The following is a 19585-nucleotide window of genomic DNA, read 5'->3' as shown; positions in this document are numbered from 1 at the left end:
AACGTGTGATATCAATTGTAGACAGGAGCTCCCACAGCGTGTCCCTTGTCGGCGGAGAGGCCGACGCCTGCCGGCCCTATAAGCCTTGGTCCGGTAGCCAGGGCGCCAGGGCAGCGTCGCCCATCTGCCCAGCCCCCGGAGAGCCTTGTGGTGGCGGGCTGGCTTCCTCTCCTGATCAGTGGGGAAGGGGGTATGTGGAGGTGAGGGGGCTGGGAGAGCACCAGAGTGGATCAATCAGCGCAGGTGAGAGCTGTCACAATCAATCATTCTGTTTCTGGCTTGGGGTGAGGGAACCCCGTGGCAAGCACCACTGCCACACTGACATTTGAAAGTGAAGCTATCAGAGTAACATCATCCACCTATTATCTCTTGAAGAAGGACGAGATGCCTGCTCTGAAAGAGGAGAAGAAGCCAGGCTTTTTGCACAGGTGTCTTCTCAAAATGGAGCTTATTGACATCTCAAGTTCTGGATCTCTTCCAAGAAGGGAAAACATTAGCATCTGTGGACAAGGCCACTTCTTCCAGAACTCCTTTAAAATGGCCTCGTAAGGGCTTCTTTTCGGGATAAACGTTGAGTCAATGTCTTTGATCTCGGCCCATATTCTCTCCAACAGATGACGCCTTGTGTCATCATCAGCACAGGTCACCTTTGCCTTTTTATAGATACGTGTGATGAGCTTGTCCAAGAGAACACTGACATACGTTTTCTTTTTGAACTCTGCCTGGATCTTTTCAGTCTTCTCCCTGGAGCTCCTGTCTGATGATGCTGATTTCTCACGTTCTTTGCTGACCTCTGATGATGAAGTCTGCTCTGATATTTTCTTCCCTCCGCTGCTGACCACTGCTGGTGTTGACTGCTTCGATCTTTTCTCCTCAATGCTGGTGACCTTTGATGATGTCTGCTTCATTCTTTTTTCCTCAATGCTGCTGACCACTACTGGTGATGACTGCTTCGATTTTTTATTCCCTCCGCTGCTGACCTCTGATGATGAAGTCTGCTCTGATATTTTCTTCCCTCTGCTGCTGATCACTGTTGGCGTTGACTGCTTCGATTTTTTCTTCCCTCCGCTGCTGACCACTGCTGGTGTTGACTGCTTTGATCTTTTCTCCTCAATGCTGGTGTTCTTTGATGATGTCTGCTTCAATCTTTCCTCAGTGCTGCTGATCACTGCTGGTGTTGACTGCTTCGACCTTTTATTCCCGCTGTTCGATCTTTTCTCCTCAGTGCTGCTGACCACTGTTGGTGTTGACTGCTTCGATCTTTTATTCCCACTGTTCGATCTTTTCTCCTCAGTGCTGCTGACCACTGTTTGTGTTGACTGCTTTGATCTTTTCGTCCCTCCGCTGCTGACCTCTGATGATGAAGTCTGCTCTGATCTTTTCTCCTCAATGCTGTTGACCTCTAAGGATGACTGCGATGAGTCGATGGTCTTTAGAGCGTCTGACACTCTGGTTGTGTGGCGGTTAACTTGGTTGTTCAGCCACCAGCTTATCAAGGACAGAAAACAAAACACCCTGGTCTGAATGTCTGCATATATGCCCCTGTGTGAAGAAGAAACCAAAACCTTTTTCACTGGACCTGAACCCAGGTCTGACTTCTTGCCAGGTGCAATGTGCGAAAAGATGAGATCTGAAAGCCGTTTTGTTAATACAATAACCTTTTTAGATGGAGGCTTTTTCAGTGTTTGGAATGCAGAACTTTCATTTCCACCTCCTGGCTTCTCCTTCTCCAGAAGCACAGCGTCAATACTAGCAATCAATGACCGTATTGCCTTCCTGCTAGTGACTTTGGGATTCTCATTGAATTTTTTCGCGACCTGTGACAGGATTTGGAGCGTCCCTGCTGTGGCAAAAGTCTTTATGAAAAGCCTATTGATCTTCCTCATTCCTTTACCGATGGAGAAGTTTGGGTCTGGAGAGTCATTTCCATGTGTGCTTTCCTCACTGATTGACTCAATTATTTCATCTAAAGCCAAATCAATCTCTGGAGAAAACGATGAATTCAGAGTGAGACTGTCATTGAACTCATTAAAGAACTCTTTGATGTCAGTCAAACTATTGTTGATTGTTTCCTGGACAAGCCTCTTCACACTGTCCACACTGCTTGTTGTTGAACCTCCCTCTGAGGAACTACCTGACTTGGAGCTAAATCGTGAAGAGGAGGAGCTTGAAGAAGTCCTAGACGCCAGAATGGTATCATCTGAATGGTCCTGTTCCTCTGAGGAAATGGCCCGACTTTGCTTGCCTGATTGACGCTTGACCAATTGTTTGATTAGTTCGTCTGTCTTTAACGACTCGCAGGCGTAACAGATCATCTTCTGGACTTTAGCGGGGCTAATGAGGCGGGTTGGTATAGGCTTGTCAGAGCCCACACAGATGGAGCTTGCAGACAAGGTGGAGTTGACAGTCTCCGTCACCTCCTCTACAACCAAGTCTGTGAGCTTATCCAAACTCTCAGACGTTCTTGTGCTGCCTGGTGAAAGACTATTGTTGAGAGTGTCGCCCAGAACGGACCGGACTTTATCCTCAGACACGGGTGAACGGGGACGTCTCTTTACAATGGCATTTGAAACAGACATCATTAAGTTCAACAGAAGTTCTGCCAACATAAATGTTGTAGCTTCATCCGGTTTGCATGACTTCAACAGCTCCCACTGCTCTGCAGTGAGCTTCGTAAAAAAGTTGTCAAAGTACGGGCGGACAGTCTCCGCATTTATGTCCATCTGTTTAACTTTCTGATTGAATTCCATTGTGACTGTTCTTTGTGGTTTGTTAAGAATTGTTATTTATGTGTTCGGAAAGAGTTTTCCGTAAAAAATATCTTATCTTCTTCGTTCTACCAATTGGCTGGTTGGTGCAGACTGACACTTCAGTTCTTATTAAAGGAATTGAAGCAAAGGGGTTAAAGGAATTAAAGCAAAGGGGATTAAAGCCATTGAAGTAAAGGGGATTAAAGTAATTGAAGCAAAGGGGTAAAGTAATTGAAGCAAAGGAGTTTAAAGGAATTGAAGCAAAGGGCGTTATAGGAATTGAAGCAAAGGGGGTTAAAGTAATTGAAGCAATGGGAGATAAAGGAATATAATGGGACTAATTGATCAATGGAAACTCTGATGTGACAATAAGCCACACCCCTCAACTTTGTTTGTAACATAGTAACCGTTATTAGGCAGACAAAAATAACTCATTGAACCATTATATAATGGTTCTATTAGTCTATATAATATCTATTAGTCTGGTATTAGGCTTTTGTTTCACAGACAATACATGTGCTTGCGCTTTCGACTTGGATCGAGCTTTTATTGCAGCACCTCTAGGAACAGTGCACCAACTCAGTAGATGGCGGTATCAGTTACCTGATCCTTAACACAGATTTGTAAATGTCTGAATTACATTTCTTCATCCTTTTTTTCCCTCTTTTTAAACAATTGGAAATAAAAGTCGGAAGTCCGGCAAATAATATTAAAATCTCGCCAGACAACTAAAACAAAAAATTCAAAAATACAAAACATAATTAACAACACAATAAAACAAAAACATTATCAACCTCCTAGGAATTATACTTACAGTTATCTTCTGGGATCTCTTGATCAAAGTCCCTTTCTCAACATATTTTGAGTCCCTCCAAATCATAGAATTTAGATGCTCCCTTATTTTTGTGGTCCATCTTAAGTGAGAGATCTTCAATTCCAGTTTTACCTTGAAAATGTGTTTATTTGAAATACAGAAATGCCTGATTATTATATAAATATATAAATATTGTACATTTCATGAAGGTAGGATATGCTTTAGGGCTGTTTGTGTTGGATTGTATTAGTTTTAGCTTGTTGTACCTAATAAACTGCTTCACTGAGTTCCTTATGTAATACGTTACCCTTCATGTCCATTGTATAATACATTATGCATTGTCAGGGATTTGTTCTGCAGTAGAAAAACAAATGACTTGAGATAAATTGTGGTTAAAATTCACATATTTTTCATTCGGAGAAGTGATGAATGTCTGATTTGTGTCGGCACCAGGTTGGGATGTGCAATTTGGTTTTATAGTTTGTATTAAGCATGTATTAAACAAAGCACTTTGTCAACTTCAAAAACAGTTGGTTTCTGAGTCCTGTTTTCTATTGCTTTTTTCAAAATGTCAGTTTTTACTATGTATGCCTGAGAGAGGCATTTTCTTCTCTATCATTCCTGTGTATGCTGAGTGAATATTATAGCTAGATTTAAAGATGGACAAAATACTAATGCAAGTACCATAACAATTTACATGATACTTATCACTCAGAAAATAGTGATAAATGCACATCAACGTTCCCTGAAACCCCAGTGAACACAGAGACAAGTATTTGATCAACAGTCAAAACTAGTAAGTTGTTGAGTTTACTGTCATAGAAAACCCCAAACTAGTAAATATTCACATTTGGTAAATGGCCTTTGGTTCCAGGGAATTGTTTGCTTAAAAATCCATTGACAACTTAATTTTTTTCAATAAATTGATTGATTAAGAAATTGATAATTTCTGCTATGGATTATGATTTATTGTTATGTGGACACATATGTGGCAGTGGCGCTCAATAGGCCCTTCTTAGTGGAGGAAGAAAGGGCCAGAGACGTATATGCATGGCCATGTATCACATTAAGTGAACGAATCCTTTAAACCAGATGATAGGTGTCTTTAGTTACTTAGTCTGGACACAAGGTGGCGCCATTCTCTCTTTGGAGTAAACCCATCCTGACGGCACACGTTTGTCTGTCCAGAGGTTTTGTCCATGTGCTCGTGGCGACTGCAGGTTCTGCTGACACGGTAGTAAAACTGTGTTTTCTAACTCGACACCTGATTTGTGGTGGTCTGATGCAAAATGAGGAACACAGGTCTCCCTTCACGATACCTGCTCTCAGACATCGGTGTATTCTGAAGTAATATAACTGGACATGTGCTCTGTAGTGAAGAGGTGAACTTTGTCTCTTGAGTTGTGAGCTCCTATGGTCTGGACCCGCCTGAGTCACAGCAGCGGCAGCAACTCGGGGGATGTGTCCGGCTCCGGAGCACCGCCCTCCTCCTCCTCCTCCTCCAGCTGCACAGAGGAGCTGCTGCTGCCTGTCACACTGACCGAGGACCGACCCAATCCACACGGCCACTCAGGACCAGGAGTGACGGAACACACCGAACGGAAGGAGACACTGGACTCGGGCTGGAGACATGAGGTCAGAGAGTTTGTTTCACACCCTGTATCGTTCTCACGCGTCTGTATGTGTTTCCTGATCCAGCGGCTGGTGTGAGGCTGAGGCACCTGACAGAGGTGTGGACCTGTTTGTAAAACGAACAGACCTCGGGTCAGATTTGACTTTATTGAAAGTTAAAGCTCAGTGAAGGAAAACACGCACTGACGAAGCAGCAGAGGTTACTGAGAGAATTCAACACGGAGTTTCACTGTGGCCGTTTGGAAGTTGCCAGTGAAGAACAGCTGCTTTGATTTGACTTTATTTCTAGTTTTTATCAACACGTGCTCATTAGCTCTCTGTGAAAGAAAGCCGGGATTGGAGTCAGAGTGGGGTCAGACCTCTTGGCCCATCTTTCCTCTCTGATCACACAAAGAGTTATCTCCACTTGCGCAACCTGCATTTTTGAGAAGCTGATGTTTGCACCATAAATCACTTCTTGCAGTGCATACATCATAAACCTGTGTGGCTGCTTGTCAACACAAGCCTTAAAGCAAATACAACTTGATTGACAGCTTTTCATTCAAAGGTGTAGAAGAGCAGAAACAGGTAAACCCATGTTCAAGTCACCCCTCACCTAGTTTCTTTATGCTTCAAATCTCACCATTAGTCTGCGGGGTCTTTTAGTCTGCTGGGTATCTTTACCCCCCCAGACTGACTCCACCTGCTTGGCAGCATCTGGACAGCAAACACCTTGACCTGTGTTTTGGGTTGTAGAGACACAAACTGCATGATAAAGAAAGGTGTGGTGCTGAAAGGCTGTAATGTGTGAAGCTCTGTGACTGACAGAAACCGCCTGTTAATGTTTTCTGGTGTGAGGTCAGGTTAGTGAGAAGCTGCTACCGATCAAACACACAACAGAACCTTGGGTCAACACTGGATTCCTCTCAAAGCAGGAAAACGTCAGGCTCCAAAACATTTGGTCAAAAACAGGAGTCGTACAGAAAATACTTTACGATCTGATATGTGAGGCTTTACCGTGGAGCTTATCGGTTTCTCCCTCTTCCTTGTTTCAACATGAGCACTCAGTCTGGTATGAGTCTTGGGAGATGATGCATGGACATGCGGCAACATTTTGAAGGAGGGTCGAAAAAGAGTCATACAAACAGTAACAGTTCTCTTTCCCATTTCTGTGTGAGTAATCATTTCCTGTGTATTTTACGACTGTGGAACATGCAGCAATACGTTCTCTATCCAACCGGGCAGGACGTGCTAACATCTAAACAGAAGAGCTTAACAAAATCCCTGTATGTAAACATTGAACGTGCACCAACCCTTTTCTCCCTTGGCTGGCGTTTCCTGCCCAATAAGCCTTTTTTTGAGTCATTTGTGTGCCGTGATATAAAGTGTATGGAAGTACACGGCAAACAGTGCATTGCTTAATAAAACGAGTCGTCATTTTCCCTCAGACAATTCCTCAGACAGACACTGGTGTTTTTTGCCAGAGAGCTGCAGGGCTTATGTTCTGAACATGCTCAATAATTACAGGTTTAACTCTGATTCATGGTTGCCTCCTTTCAACGAGTGAAGCTTCTGTCGAGCTGAGAGATCACAAACATCCGGCTGTCTGTGCATCAGATATGATCAAATCCAACAGGTATGTGGGACATCACTGTTCCATGGATACAAAAACAATGTGAAACAATACGGAACTTGTATGTGACAGAAATATAGCTGAGGACAAGATTCATAGATCAAATTAATAAATCAATTAATTAATCCACTGTACAGCTAAGAAATCAGGCCGATAAAGATATGTGAGGGCTCGGTGCAGTATATGTTTTTCACAACACTCGATACACTGTTGAATTGTAACTTGTGCTCATAATTTCCAAGTCGGGGGGGGGGGGCTGTTGTGAACTTTCTCCTTCCTCTTTACAGTATGTTTCCTTCCTTGTTCCACAGCATAAAAAAACGGAAGCTTGTAGCCAGGCAGCTGCTACACAAAAGAGATAGGAACTTTCAGAGATAGGTGGGGCACGTCGTTCAAACAATAAGTTTACTGCTGTATAAAAAAAAAAAAAAACGCAATTTAGCTTCCAGTGTTATTAGTGAGAATCATTCTCTGCCATCTTGGCTCGGCTTAAAATAGGATGTCATATTTTTAGGAACTGCAAAAACATTTCTGCTTTCTTTAAAGCTCCTGCGACATCAGAGTATTGGACCACATCACATGTAAACACACGGCAGCTAAAGATAGGGCCACTGAAAGAGGCACTGGGAGGCTTTAGGGAATGAACCCCAGGATATCACTAACAGGTTCCCTCTGGCCGAGGCGGACGCCACACTGATAGTCGCACTCGGCAGGAAGAGTTGGGATGGGAGGCGTCTGATGGGACTCACGCACTTTTGAAATGTAAAATAAGTCATCTCTCGTTCTCAGTGCATCTCCCTGATTCGGTTTAGATGCTAAAACCCTCCTGGTATCGCAGGAAATCCAGTCCTTTTTTATTTTTATTTTTGTAGGAAGTGTTAGGAAGTTAAAAGCAGGTGAACCCAGAACGTCTTTCTGTTATTGAGTTGAACTTTGAACTTTTTTTCTGTGTTTGACCGAAGCAGCTTTGTTGACATGGTTTGTTTACATGTTGTAGCTGTGTTGAAATCTTCCCGGGTCATGTGCTGTTGTTTTTCTGCAATATGACCCTTGTCTATTCTGAGTCTGGCTTTACCGATTGTTACAGATTCTGTTACTCCTGCCGCACAGTCCTATTAACCTTCACCGTGCCCCCCCCCACCCCCCCTGTGATGTGGATAAATGCCGAAAATACCCTGTGATCTTTGACCCTTAGTTTGGTTTTGTTACAGTTGCTGGATGCTTTATGTTATCAGGTTGTCCGTCCGTCCCTTTCTTGTGAACGCGATATCTCAGCAGCACGTTCAGGGAATTTCTTCAGATAGGGTTCAAACGTTCAGCTGGACCCATGGATGAGGGGATTACATTTTGACGGCTGAAGGTGAAGGTTGCTGAGACCTCACAAAACACATTTAAACGCAACAAGGTCTCGATTGGCTCACAAACCATGTTTTGGAAAAAAATCAGGTCTACTCAGTGGAAATATATCTATGAGTGTGTACAGTTCGGTGTGGCCTGATTGAATTGAAATGGACTGCTAGACCTTGGCGGAGGTCTGTGCTCTCTGAGTGCCTAGTTTACGTGTAGATTTTTACTTATAAATTGAATTAATATGTTAAATGTTTACTATTTTGAGATTATCTGATAGCTTTGTGTTTGTTGTGTTGGTTTACTTATGACAAAGATAACAAATTCGGTTACTTAATTTATTGTCACACAAAGGAACAGGCTCTGAATAATGTTTGTGTCAGTAGCTTTTCAGACATTGTTCGGTGTTCTGTCCGAGTGTCTAAATACCTTTTCAAAAGGAGTCATGTGGTGTGGTGAACACACATCATGGGCCAGATGCTCCTGTAGGCGGCAGCTCCTGTTTGTGTAAATATACAGTTTTCCCCTCTGAAGTTGACGGACATCAGCTTTTTTTTTCTGCCTGGCTCCTGGCAGATCTTCTTTTATCTTGGCACCGCTGCCCGAACACACAGCCAGATGTCAGAGAGTTGAGATAATACCGTTCTGGGGCCTGGAGGAGGGCAGAGCCCGTCGGCTGAAGTACACATGAATGCACTGTTTTCTGAGACATGCTGACTCCGTATCAGGCCCACAGAGGGTTCCTTCCTGGTTTTCTTGGGTCCAGTTTGTAATTACTGTCGCTGGCTGGCTACGCTGCAGTATGTGCATTTCCCAGCACTCCCAATGTTTTCCTTGTGTTGTCAGCTTCCCATTGTGTTCTGATAGCCTGCAGCTATGTGCTCTGCAGAAACAAATGAAGAGCGTTACGTCACACGTTTGACTTCAGTCCAGTGTCTTTACAGTTTTGTCTGTGTCCACGTTGAGCTGAATGATTGAAATGGGACTGTAAACTGTACATGTCAATTTAAAACGTAGGCATAATGTATGTGGGTTTTGGACTGTTTAATTTTAAGACATCCGGTCTTCATCGTTTTATAGACTAAAAATAATCAGCAGATTAATTGGTGACTAAAGATAATTGTTTGGTGCATCCCTAATCACAATATTCTATAATTATTTATTGTTGTTTTAGATAAACCAACATTGAACGGACTGTACTAATAAATCTTGCCTGTGTTGGCAAGGTGGCATTAAGCATAGACACTGTCCGTCTCATACGTAGTTTACATTTTCATTTATCCATGTTGTAGAATATTCATAATCAGATACTTCAGTGTAGAAAAGAAAAGAGAAACAAATTTATTCTACAGGGATGTGGAAGGATGTGTGCATGCGTGTTTGCGTGCGTCAGTGTGTGTGCGTGTGTGTGTGTTGGCTCTCCGTTCTTGTTCTTTCCTTCCGTCCAGGTGTTACAGGTACATTTTTCACATGCCAAACATTCCCCCTCTCCTACTGGAAGCTGATATCTTGCTTCATCTCTTGCTTGTGTGTACATGAACTTTTCTCTTTAGGCATATGTGTCTCCGTACATTAAAGTGACTGCATGAATAATGGTCAAATTAAACATAATGTGTCTGTAGACAGAAGTGCTTATATTGTTGAATAAAACCCATAAACCATAAATGTCTTTATAAATGATTGTGTTTATAAAGAAACAAATCACTGCTTTGGTCTCCTCCCTCAGCTGCAGCTGTTTTTCACTCCATTAGATCCTTTTCTGAACGGACAGGGGACTTTCACGCTGTTAAACTCTGATCCTCACAAGTATCCTATGGTTTGGTTGTGATATGTGATGTGTGTGTGCGTCTCCGCTTTGTCTGTCATTAGTTGTATTTTTACAGCCGCGCTGTGGGTTCAATCTGTCTGCCCACAAGTGACTTTCCACTCTGTCAGGCTGAGATGGTGAAGTCATGGGACTCAGTGTGAGACGGAGTGTTGAGCGTTGACTTGGCGAGGGAGACACTACGTGGTACCTTTTCCTTCGTCCTCGCAGAGTCACACAACAGATGGTTCCAATGATTGTGTCTTTTTTGCCATTTGGACGGAAATGTGAAAAACTGTGCATGTCAACATGGCTTAACTTGGACTTTCCACCACTGCCATTAGAGTTTAGAGGGTTTAACAGTGGCCATAGCTTAGAATATAATGATATGGACATAAAATGATTCTCAGTGATCCTTGTTGAGAATAGAGCCACTTCTCTGAAGTTAACAAGTGGACGTTTACGTGTGTTTAGCAGAGACCACATTCCTCCCAATATCGTGGAGGTGGTCCTGTGACTAGGTGGCTGATGGAGCCAGAGGGCCAACTCAGTGTCGGGCTCCTGCTGATGGAGCAGTTCAGAGCCGCTCGAGCCACGTGGCAAAGGAATGTCAGCTCAACCGAGTCTGGGCCTGAATGTTTGCTGTGAAAGGCCTTAGAGGTCCCTAGTATCTTCCCACAGGAGCTTTTTGGAGCTCACCAGGTGTATGAGGCAGACTGAGGGTCACCTGAGTGTATGCTATTGACATGGACTGCCTGGTGTTTTATTCCCTGTCTGAATCTGTCTCTGAAATGAAAAACAACCGCATCAAAACAGGATGCACACACGCAGCCAAACAGGATTTTGTGTAAATTTAAATGCTAATTTTAGCCCGCTGCTGTGAGAACAACATTCAAAATCTCAACACATTCAAATCACAAACAAACATGTTGTGACCCAGCGACTGATTGTCCATTCATGGGCCAAAGCTCTGTATAAACAGTTTCATAGCAGAGTCACGTTGCCACCTGAGGCCCTGTTGCGGGGGTGTGACAGTAATAGTGGATTAGTGTGGGGGGGGGGGACTGTTTGAGTCCTGCCTGACCTCTGCTCTCACACGGCCTATCCCGCTCCATGGGACATTAAAATATCAAAGGCTGACTTCTCCCAAAACTCACGGAAGCCACGGTCTCCACCCAAATGAGCACACCCACACTTAATGCAGAAAATATCCACGTTTTGCTTTGATGTCGAGTTCTGGCTCTTGATTTTCAAGATGTTGGATGTTTGAAAGACAGAACTACGTGGTTTTCTGTTGGTTTTTAATTTCAGTGTCTTTCACACGCACGCATGTCTTTGAGTACTGAATGTGCAATGCTGGACTATTTTACATGCAAACCCAATCACATCCAATCAATCTGTGTTTGTCTGGGCGACCTGAAAATATGGTCTGGTTCTCAGCTGGAGTGAATATTCCACTATAGACAAAAACTTTTCCTGTCCACTCATTCGTGTTGAGTGTAACGCTCTAGGTGTGGAAGGTGCGAAAGAGAAAAAAAACAGTGTTTTTTGGGTTTGTAGTAAAAGGGAAACCACTTTTACCCATGATGAAGACGGTATAAAGAAATGTTACTGACTCTTTATAGAACTGCAACAAGTGGGATTGTTGGTTAGTGAAGACTCAAAAGTAGAAACTATATATGTTAAAACTGTATATATATATATATAGAGAGAGAGAGATTATTAGTTATATTTATATGTATGCATGCATGTTTGCCATAGACAGACTGCAGCAAATGAAGTGTACTTTAGTACATGTGTGGGCAGCTGTGGCTCAGGAGGAAGAGTGGGTTGTCCACTAACCATGAAGTTATTGGTTCGATCCTCGGCTCCTCCAGTCTGCATGCCGAAATGTCCTGAACCCACAAAGTGCCGGCAGTGTATGAATGGTGTGTGATAGAAAATTGTGTTTGTGACATTGACTCATCCTAAAGTGCTTTTAAATCAAAGAAAAGTTTTGTTTATATTCCGGTCCATATGAGTCCCTGGAGTCATTATGGTTTACACTTCGGCTTCCTAATAAAAAATATATTGCTTAGAGTTCATGACTGTGCAAAAATATACAACTGAATTCCAAACAAAGAATTGGACAGCTTAGTAAAAAACTGAAAGTCTTGTTACAAACTCTTGTAAAGCCGTCACTGAATCCTGAAGCGGTTCTAAAGTTCTGTTAAGAACCACAATCAACTCTTCTGTGAACCACAAGCAGTAAATGTGCTTACAGCGACAGAAACGCACATTTTATTCTCACAGCCTTGTTTGTACTTGAAATCTTATCTCACCAGTGTGTGCGTCTAATCTTCATACAGTGAATCTTAGTGAGGAGTGGCGCTGTTAACCCTCTGGAGGATTCAGTAATGTAAAGTGGAGTCAAAGAGCAGATCAAATACAGCTGCGTCGTCAGCTTTATTTAAATTACTTCAACATTCTAAGCGATGCACCATTTTGGTGGAGTGATGTAATGAGGCAGAACCAATTTGATCTTTCCTATTATAGAATGTGGAAAATTCTTTGCTATGAGATGACATCACATTTCTCGTGTCTTGCCTCCTCAGACTGGGCATGACGGCGCGGGCCAAGCTGAGGGTGTAGCCACATCTGGCAGCGAGCGTGGAAGCAAGCAGGAGCCCTCAGCACACCGAAGCACCCATTGCAGCGGGCAAGATGGGAGAGACGAAGGAGGAGACGGACAATGTGGGGAAGCAGTTTGAGAACTTTGTTCAGGCCTCGACCTGTAAAGGAACAATTCAAGCCTTCAACGTCCTCTGCAGACGGCTAGACCTCGACCCTGCAGACAACAGCACCTTCTACAGCAGCCTGAGGGCAAAGGTCACCACCTGGAAGGCTAACGCACTGTGGAGTAAGCTGGACAAGAGGATGTCCCACAAAGAGTACCAGAAAGGCCAAGCCTGTGTGGGCACCAAGGTGAGTTTAATCTTATTTTGTGCAGCTCTACTTTATACCACAAAGAGTTATCATGTCAGACGCAGGCCAGAGCTCATGGAAATGATTCACTTTTTAAAATAAATTATGATAAATAGGTAATTCGACTCAGTTTACACAACTTTTTCAAAGACTTTTGTGTGGTAGTGCAGCTGTTTTAAAATCATCTGCTTGTTCTTTCATTCAAAGATCTCGGACTTCATGAGTTGACATCATACTTTATCTTAGACATGCAACACTTTTACTAAGTATTTGTTGTAACCACAGTAAAAATCTAAATAATAAACATGAGAAACGTTTTTTATCATGTTGAACCAAGTTGTTTGTTCACTTCAAACACTTTTACAGTCTTAAAAGCCGGTAAAGCCTGTTAATATATATGTGTATAAAAAAAAAAGATCATAAGGCTTTGTTCATACATCCGAAAAAGCTGATGTCATCATTTAGGAAGTGTCTGATCCAACTTTCCCTCATGTGGTTCCTATTTCATTTTTAAGTCATCTGAACTTTGTTCCTTCTGAACAAAACAGAGCCCTTTTGTTTTCCGACTATATCAGGGTCATCACTTTAACCTCGTCCCGCCTGTCAACGACATTAACACTCAATCTGTCACTGCAACAGCTCCGAACAGACGGGACAGAAAATTGATGAAATGAAATAAACACAATGTGTCAGCCGGCCGCCCCCATCTTTACACTGCACAGAGAAACAGACAGCATCACTCAGCAACTTTGATTATTTGGCCTCAGTTATACTGGGGGTGTGCTCGGCTCTTTATAGGCTCGTCCTAGCAGCTGGGAGACGGGCCCAGATGTTATTAAAATGTGTTTTTAAATGCTTCAGTCTGGAGCTCACGTTTATAGGTTCCGTCTGATTTAAGCCAACTCCCAAATAAGAAATGAGAAATAAGGTGAATGGTCTAAATGAAGTGTGACTCCAAAACTTCTTGAAAGTATTCAAGGTCAAATATCATAATTCTGTCAGTCTGCATGGTTTGCCTTGTGAAATAAAAACTGGCACAGTGCACCAAAGTCATAAACAGAGGATTGCGTTTATTATTGAAACATTAACTTAAAGTGGATGTATGGCACTGTCTGTTTCTTTTACTTGCTCACACATGCACAGTATGAGCTCAGTATGAAGACTGTTTCTCTCGCAGCACAGACAATCTGTTTCTACCTGATGACTAATTTCTACGATCCTTGGGAGAACCAATGGGTGACGACTCATTTTTTTATGGCGATTCGGCTCTTTAACAGTGACAGAGGTGATGTCACTCGGCTTTATATTCCCGATGTAGCAGCCGTCTTTAAAGGATGTGATGTCATCCACTCTTTATGGTTTTAAACATCTGGCTGCAGCGACACTGACACGGAACCACAGGGTGTTCTTTTTTCTCATAAACTTTTACTGAGCTTGAAATTTTCAAATGGATTTATAATTAAATCCTTGATATGATGTTGTGAATCATTCTCAGCTGCATGTCATCGGAGCGCTGTGAGGCATGGAGCTCTTAATTCTGAGATTTTAACGCACATTTCATTTCAATAAAAGAAGTGCAGTAATGTTATTTAAAATATGTAAAAAAAAACTAGTATTTGTCTCTTGGTTGAACAATACTTGCAACACATGGACATCACATGGGTGGGAGATATAGCGGGTCGTCCACTAACCAGAGGCTCTTTGGTTTGAGCCCGGCTCCTCCATTCTTTCATGCCCAAAGTGTCCTTGGGCATGAACCCCTAAATTGCCTCTGATCGCTGTGCCATCAAAATGCAGGGAGAGTAAGAGCTCCCCAACTGAGTTGAACAGGTTCATTGATATAGCAGGGGACAGGCGGGAGCAGGCTGGGGTGGAGCTTGGCTGAGAACAAGGTCACAGGTGGGAAGCTGAGAGGAAGTGCGCGTGTCCTGATTCAGCAAATGTGGAACGGGACCTCAGGAAAAGCCTCATATCTGGAAAAATACACCAGTAAATGGAAAAGTACTTAAACCAATAACGTGTATGTGCTAATGGCTGATAGACGGATGCAAAGAGTCACATGATGTTTAAGATAAACATGTGCACATAGTGAACACACATCTGTATAAACTGAATTCACTTCAATTACAATTTCAACATCCTGCCATCTCTTTCTTTTGTTGATAATCTTACTCACCCTTTGATGAGAGACACAAATCGACGAGCCTGCAGGCTTGTCCCGGCATCACAACCCTTGTGTGCCTCACACCTGAGAATCCTTCATCCTGACAACATCAGGCAACACACAATGACAACACTGATGCCCTGTGTAACCACTGGTTAGGGTATGATGTGGGATTTTAGTTTGCTGACACTGGGCGCTCTGTAAACAGCACCCAGTCTGTGTCTCGCAGAACCAGCATGAGGGAAACCCCCTCACCCGTTGGTGTTTTTACCACTGGTGGATACTCAGGATGGCAGGAAGTGAATCCTCCTGTGCAAATATGTGGCAAAAACCTTTGTCTGCTTACTGTAGGGAATTGGGCAACGTGTTGAATAAATGATAGGGGAAGACGTTAAAGTCGTTTTCGGGAAAAGTGGAAGAAAAAGTGTTTTTCAGCACTAATTTGCTGAAGCTATCGAGACGAGAGACCGTCCAGCTTGTTGAGCACAGCGGGGCCGACCTTCAGAAGTGGTTTGGTCCAGGATTAGATTTCAAAAGAATCAACACACATGCACGCACACACACACACACACGCAGCCGTGTCTCCATGACTTCAGAGGACATTACGTTGACTTCCAAGTTTTTGGAGACTAACCTTGACCAGAGTTACTACTTGCCTAACCCTTAACCTTTACCTTAACCGTAACCTAAGCTTTGAGCTAACCTGAACCTTAAAACCATGAAAAAAGTGATTTATGTTGTGGGGACTTGATTTCTGTCCCCATAAGGAACACAGGTCCTCATGTGACAGTGTAAAGATTTAGTTCGACATGAGTAAATAGATGGATGGCTGGATAGATATATACATAGATACAAAGATAGATAGATACTTTATTGATCCAGAGGGTAATTTAGCAATCTGACACCTGGACCACACACACACACACACACACACACACACACACACACCACAACGTCTCTATCTGTTAAGATGAAAAAAAGAGAGAGAAGTTTGCCAGCACACCGGCATTCGTTCTTTTCTTTCATCTATCACTCAGCAGGATGACTTCATGTTTGAGCCCCACATTCTCAGACAGGCAGTGTAACCTCAATGACTTCATACATTTTTGTGTTATGCATTTGGGCCACTGCATGAATCACACCTTTGATGGCTGTAATAACAGTTCAGGTTGGTGGAAGTTGTTCGGACTTGTAAACTCTCTTCCTTGTGTTTGACTTACTAACAATCCTCACTCACGCGATCTGGTCTGGAGAAGTCCTCTCAAAACCGAAGAGGTCTTGATTGTCAGAGTCTCTGCTGCTGAAGTGTCCTTCACTGAGACACTCGGGCTCTAAATGCTCCAGTGGTGCAGTAAAGTGCTGCCTCCCCCTCATGATCTATGCTCATGTTATAATTCCCCCCTGTATGTTAATAAACAAGTGGGATGCGAATCATCTATCATCTCAGATTCCTCTCCAAGAAAATCAGCCTTCTGTTATTATTCCATCACCACAGTGCGGCTCATTTTCTCTGAGGTCAACTTGTCATCCCTTTTTATGTAGTGCCTTATCATCGGAGGAGGTCCCTGTGGCCTGCGGACAGCCATCGAGCTCGCCTTGATGGGCGCTAAAGTGGTGGTGATTGAGAAGAGGGACTCGTTCTCCAGGAACAATGTGCTGCACCTTTGGCCCTACACCATCCATGACCTGCGCGGCCTGGGAGCCAAAAAGTTCTATGGCAAATTCTGTGCCGGGGCCATTGACCACATCAGTAAGTATACATGACTACAGAAACAAAACATAAAGAGGCGTACCTCCACCACGTCCCCTCACATTACATTATTATTTCCCTAAGAAAAGGTTTAAAAATGCCTGGATTTGCCCCCTAATCTGGATCCAACACCAGAATTGAATGGGTTCTTCCCTGACCTATGCTGCATTCTTCCAACAAGTTTTGTGGAAATCCATCTAGTTGTTTTTGTGCAATCTTGTTTACAAACAAACCAACAAAAACACAGACACGGGTGAAAACATAACCTCCTTGGTGAAGATTAAAAGCAAGTATGAGTACATCATTATTATTATTATATTCAATTATTGGGCAGAATGTTTTCACCCCAGATGTTCATTTTGATTTGATCTGCTCATTGATTCTTCTTAAAATGTCAAACATAACACGAGAATGAGCACAGACGGGGGAAAGCATTTGAGGTCGGCGTTTGTTCTCAATGGTGTCAAGACAACATAACACTAGACACAAAGTTTGGCAGCCGCTTTACACATGTGTCTAAACAACAGTGTCTGTGTGTGTCCAACAGGCATTCAGCAGCTGCAGCTGATGCTCCTGAAAGTTGCGCTCCTCGTCGCTGTGGAGTTTCACGTCAACGTGGAGTTCGTCAAGCTGCTGGAGCCTCCAGAGGACCAGGAAAAAGAAGGTCTTCATCTACACTTCGGCTGCATGTCCAAACAACAGATTAACAGCACTTTTATATTCACCTACACTGATAGTTGTTTTATGAGTTTGGTAACTGTGCAACTGGAACGTTTAGAAGGACAAAGCTGAGAAGTGTAATCACGTTTAAAGCTTGATATAAACATCAGGCTGCGTCTGTCAGTTTGTTAGAAAAGATGGTGTGTGGCTCAGGATCTATATTTACCTTCCTACTCCTGCTACTCTGGACGTGCCTCCAGGCCGGCCAGGCAGCAAAAGATTTCTCTTCCAGCAGTATTTAGTTTCCTTGACATCAACCAATAAACACAACACTAATATTGGCACTGATCATGTTTTTTTATCAAACTAAGATTTGAGAAGGTCAACCTGGAGGTTAGATAACCAGTATGGGGGCCTGGGGATTGTTGGTATGGCCAAAAATGATGTCAAGATAAACCATGTCCTGTCAGTCGACATTTACATTTTTCATAACAATACCAGTGATTGAACATTCTTTCCCTTTTTTTAAATCATGACGTTTTTCTGGAGTGCAGTAAATCAACTCTGATGACATTTGAGAACATGTTTAAAAATATCATGACTTTCTAATGATCCCGTTTAGTTTGAAAATGTTTTGTTACTACTCTGTTACATTGAAGTGTTGATGACCCTCTGATCCCACAAGCACCACGTTGAGCTATAAACCCTCAAGAGAGAGAACGATTCGAACGCCGTTGTCATGCGCTGTCTCTCCTTCTGTTATATCAATACACTGATAACAACGAGTGCTCCGCCTAAATTTAGACGTTGGCTTAACACTTCTTTTCTGCCGTGACGGACTTAGCCGAGCCCTTGACATCAGGGAATGCACTTTCCACATGGCGATATTACACAACGAGCTGCCAGGCGGTCACTGTGCTGGTCTCACACCTCTGCAGCAGCAGACACTTAAAACGGCTGATGCTGTTTCATGTTCAATAAATTATACAGCTTTATTTGGACAACAATTACACATTGATTCTCTGCAGGCAGTCGCAGAGGTTTTTTACAGATATGAAGCAGCCGCAAAGTTGCTTAATCTTTTCTATTTTGTTTTCATGCATCACAAACACTTATTATCTGGTGTTTTTTTTTAAACATGTCATGAATAGCCATATTTGTCCCAGTTGCACTGGCGTCACAGTAAGAGCAGTCTTCCTGGAAAACAGCAACGTAGCAACCCAAAACAGCAACAGTGCTGAAGTGTGCTTATTCATTCTTCCCATCTATTATCCCTGTACGGACAAATTTAGCACTGCACCAGCCCGGCAGGTGGCTGAGTGGTCCTGGGTGGAGATAAGTTTTGATGGAGACTGTTGAAGTGTCCTTGAGCAAAACACCAACCCTTTATCTGCTGACATTCCACATTCCCCACATTCCACGTTGGGTGGCTGGGCGAGGGATTTCGCCCCTCTCACTCTCTCTTTCTCTCTGTTCCCCTCTCTCAGTGATTGGATGGAGGGCTGCAATACGACCTGCTGATCACCCTGTGGCCAGCTTTGACTTTGATGTCGTTGTGGGGGCTGACGGACGCAGGAACACTCTGGAAGGTGAGACAGATATGAACAGTAGAGGGGCCTCAAGGACGTACTGTCCAAGAATAAAGCCCAAGAATAAAAGTTACTGCTAAAGTTACCCTTCACTCCGCACGGGGTTAAAAGATGATGTCAGTTTGTTTGACGTGCTTTTAAATAACAGTAGCTATAGTAACCATCCCTCCATCCATTCCTTCATTCAGTCATTTTACTGGATTCTCCACTTGTGCTGCGTTATCTCTGTTGTGCAGCAATAAATGAAACTCACTTTGTGTAAATTTATACACGTGAGGCCATTGATCTCTCCCAGTGGGAAAGGTAACACGTGAAACCAATTGGTGTACATAAATAGAGCAGAGCTGGGAGCTCAGCGCAGCAGCTGATGCATGCCTGTTGGACTCTCTCCATCTCTGTGTCTCACTGTTTCGGTCTCTCCACTAAAAATGTTGTCATCTAACAACCAATTCTCTTCAGATGCTAATTCCTAAAAAGGGCATTTTCGGGGCTGGACAAG

General features: G+C 43.2%; 1 protein-coding gene across 7 annotated transcripts in view; it reads left to right on the top strand.

Moving 5' to 3' along the window:
• Nucleotides 1-5012: 5012 nt before the first annotated feature.
• mical2a (microtubule associated monooxygenase, calponin and LIM domain containing 2a) overlaps nucleotides 5013-19585 on the top strand; it is a 28885-nt gene continuing 14312 nt past the window's right edge. For 2 of the 7 annotated variants that reach the window (XM_062385214.1, XM_062385206.1), the window contains exons 1-5: nucleotides 5027-5199; nucleotides 12554-12923; nucleotides 16630-16837; nucleotides 17385-17501; nucleotides 18985-19086. In XM_062385214.1, coding sequence (XP_062241198.1) covers nucleotides 12663-12923; nucleotides 16630-16837; nucleotides 17385-17501; nucleotides 18985-19086 — 688 coding nt within the window. In that variant the 5' untranslated portion in view covers nucleotides 5027-5199; nucleotides 12554-12662. Of the gene's footprint in view, nucleotides 5200-12553; nucleotides 12924-16629; nucleotides 16838-17384; nucleotides 17502-18984; nucleotides 19087-19585 lie in introns of all 7 variants that reach the window. The other 5 variants (XM_062385198.1, XM_062385180.1, XM_062385222.1 and 2 more) reach the window with 4 other exon arrangements.

Source organism: Platichthys flesus, chromosome 1 (genome assembly GCF_949316205.1).
Source record: "Platichthys flesus chromosome 1, fPlaFle2.1, whole genome shotgun sequence".
NCBI classification, from domain to species: Eukaryota; Metazoa; Chordata; class Actinopteri; order Pleuronectiformes; family Pleuronectidae; genus Platichthys; species Platichthys flesus.
The sequence above is the reverse complement of the archived record's forward strand: the minus strand, read 5'-3'. Positions and strand labels throughout refer to the sequence as shown.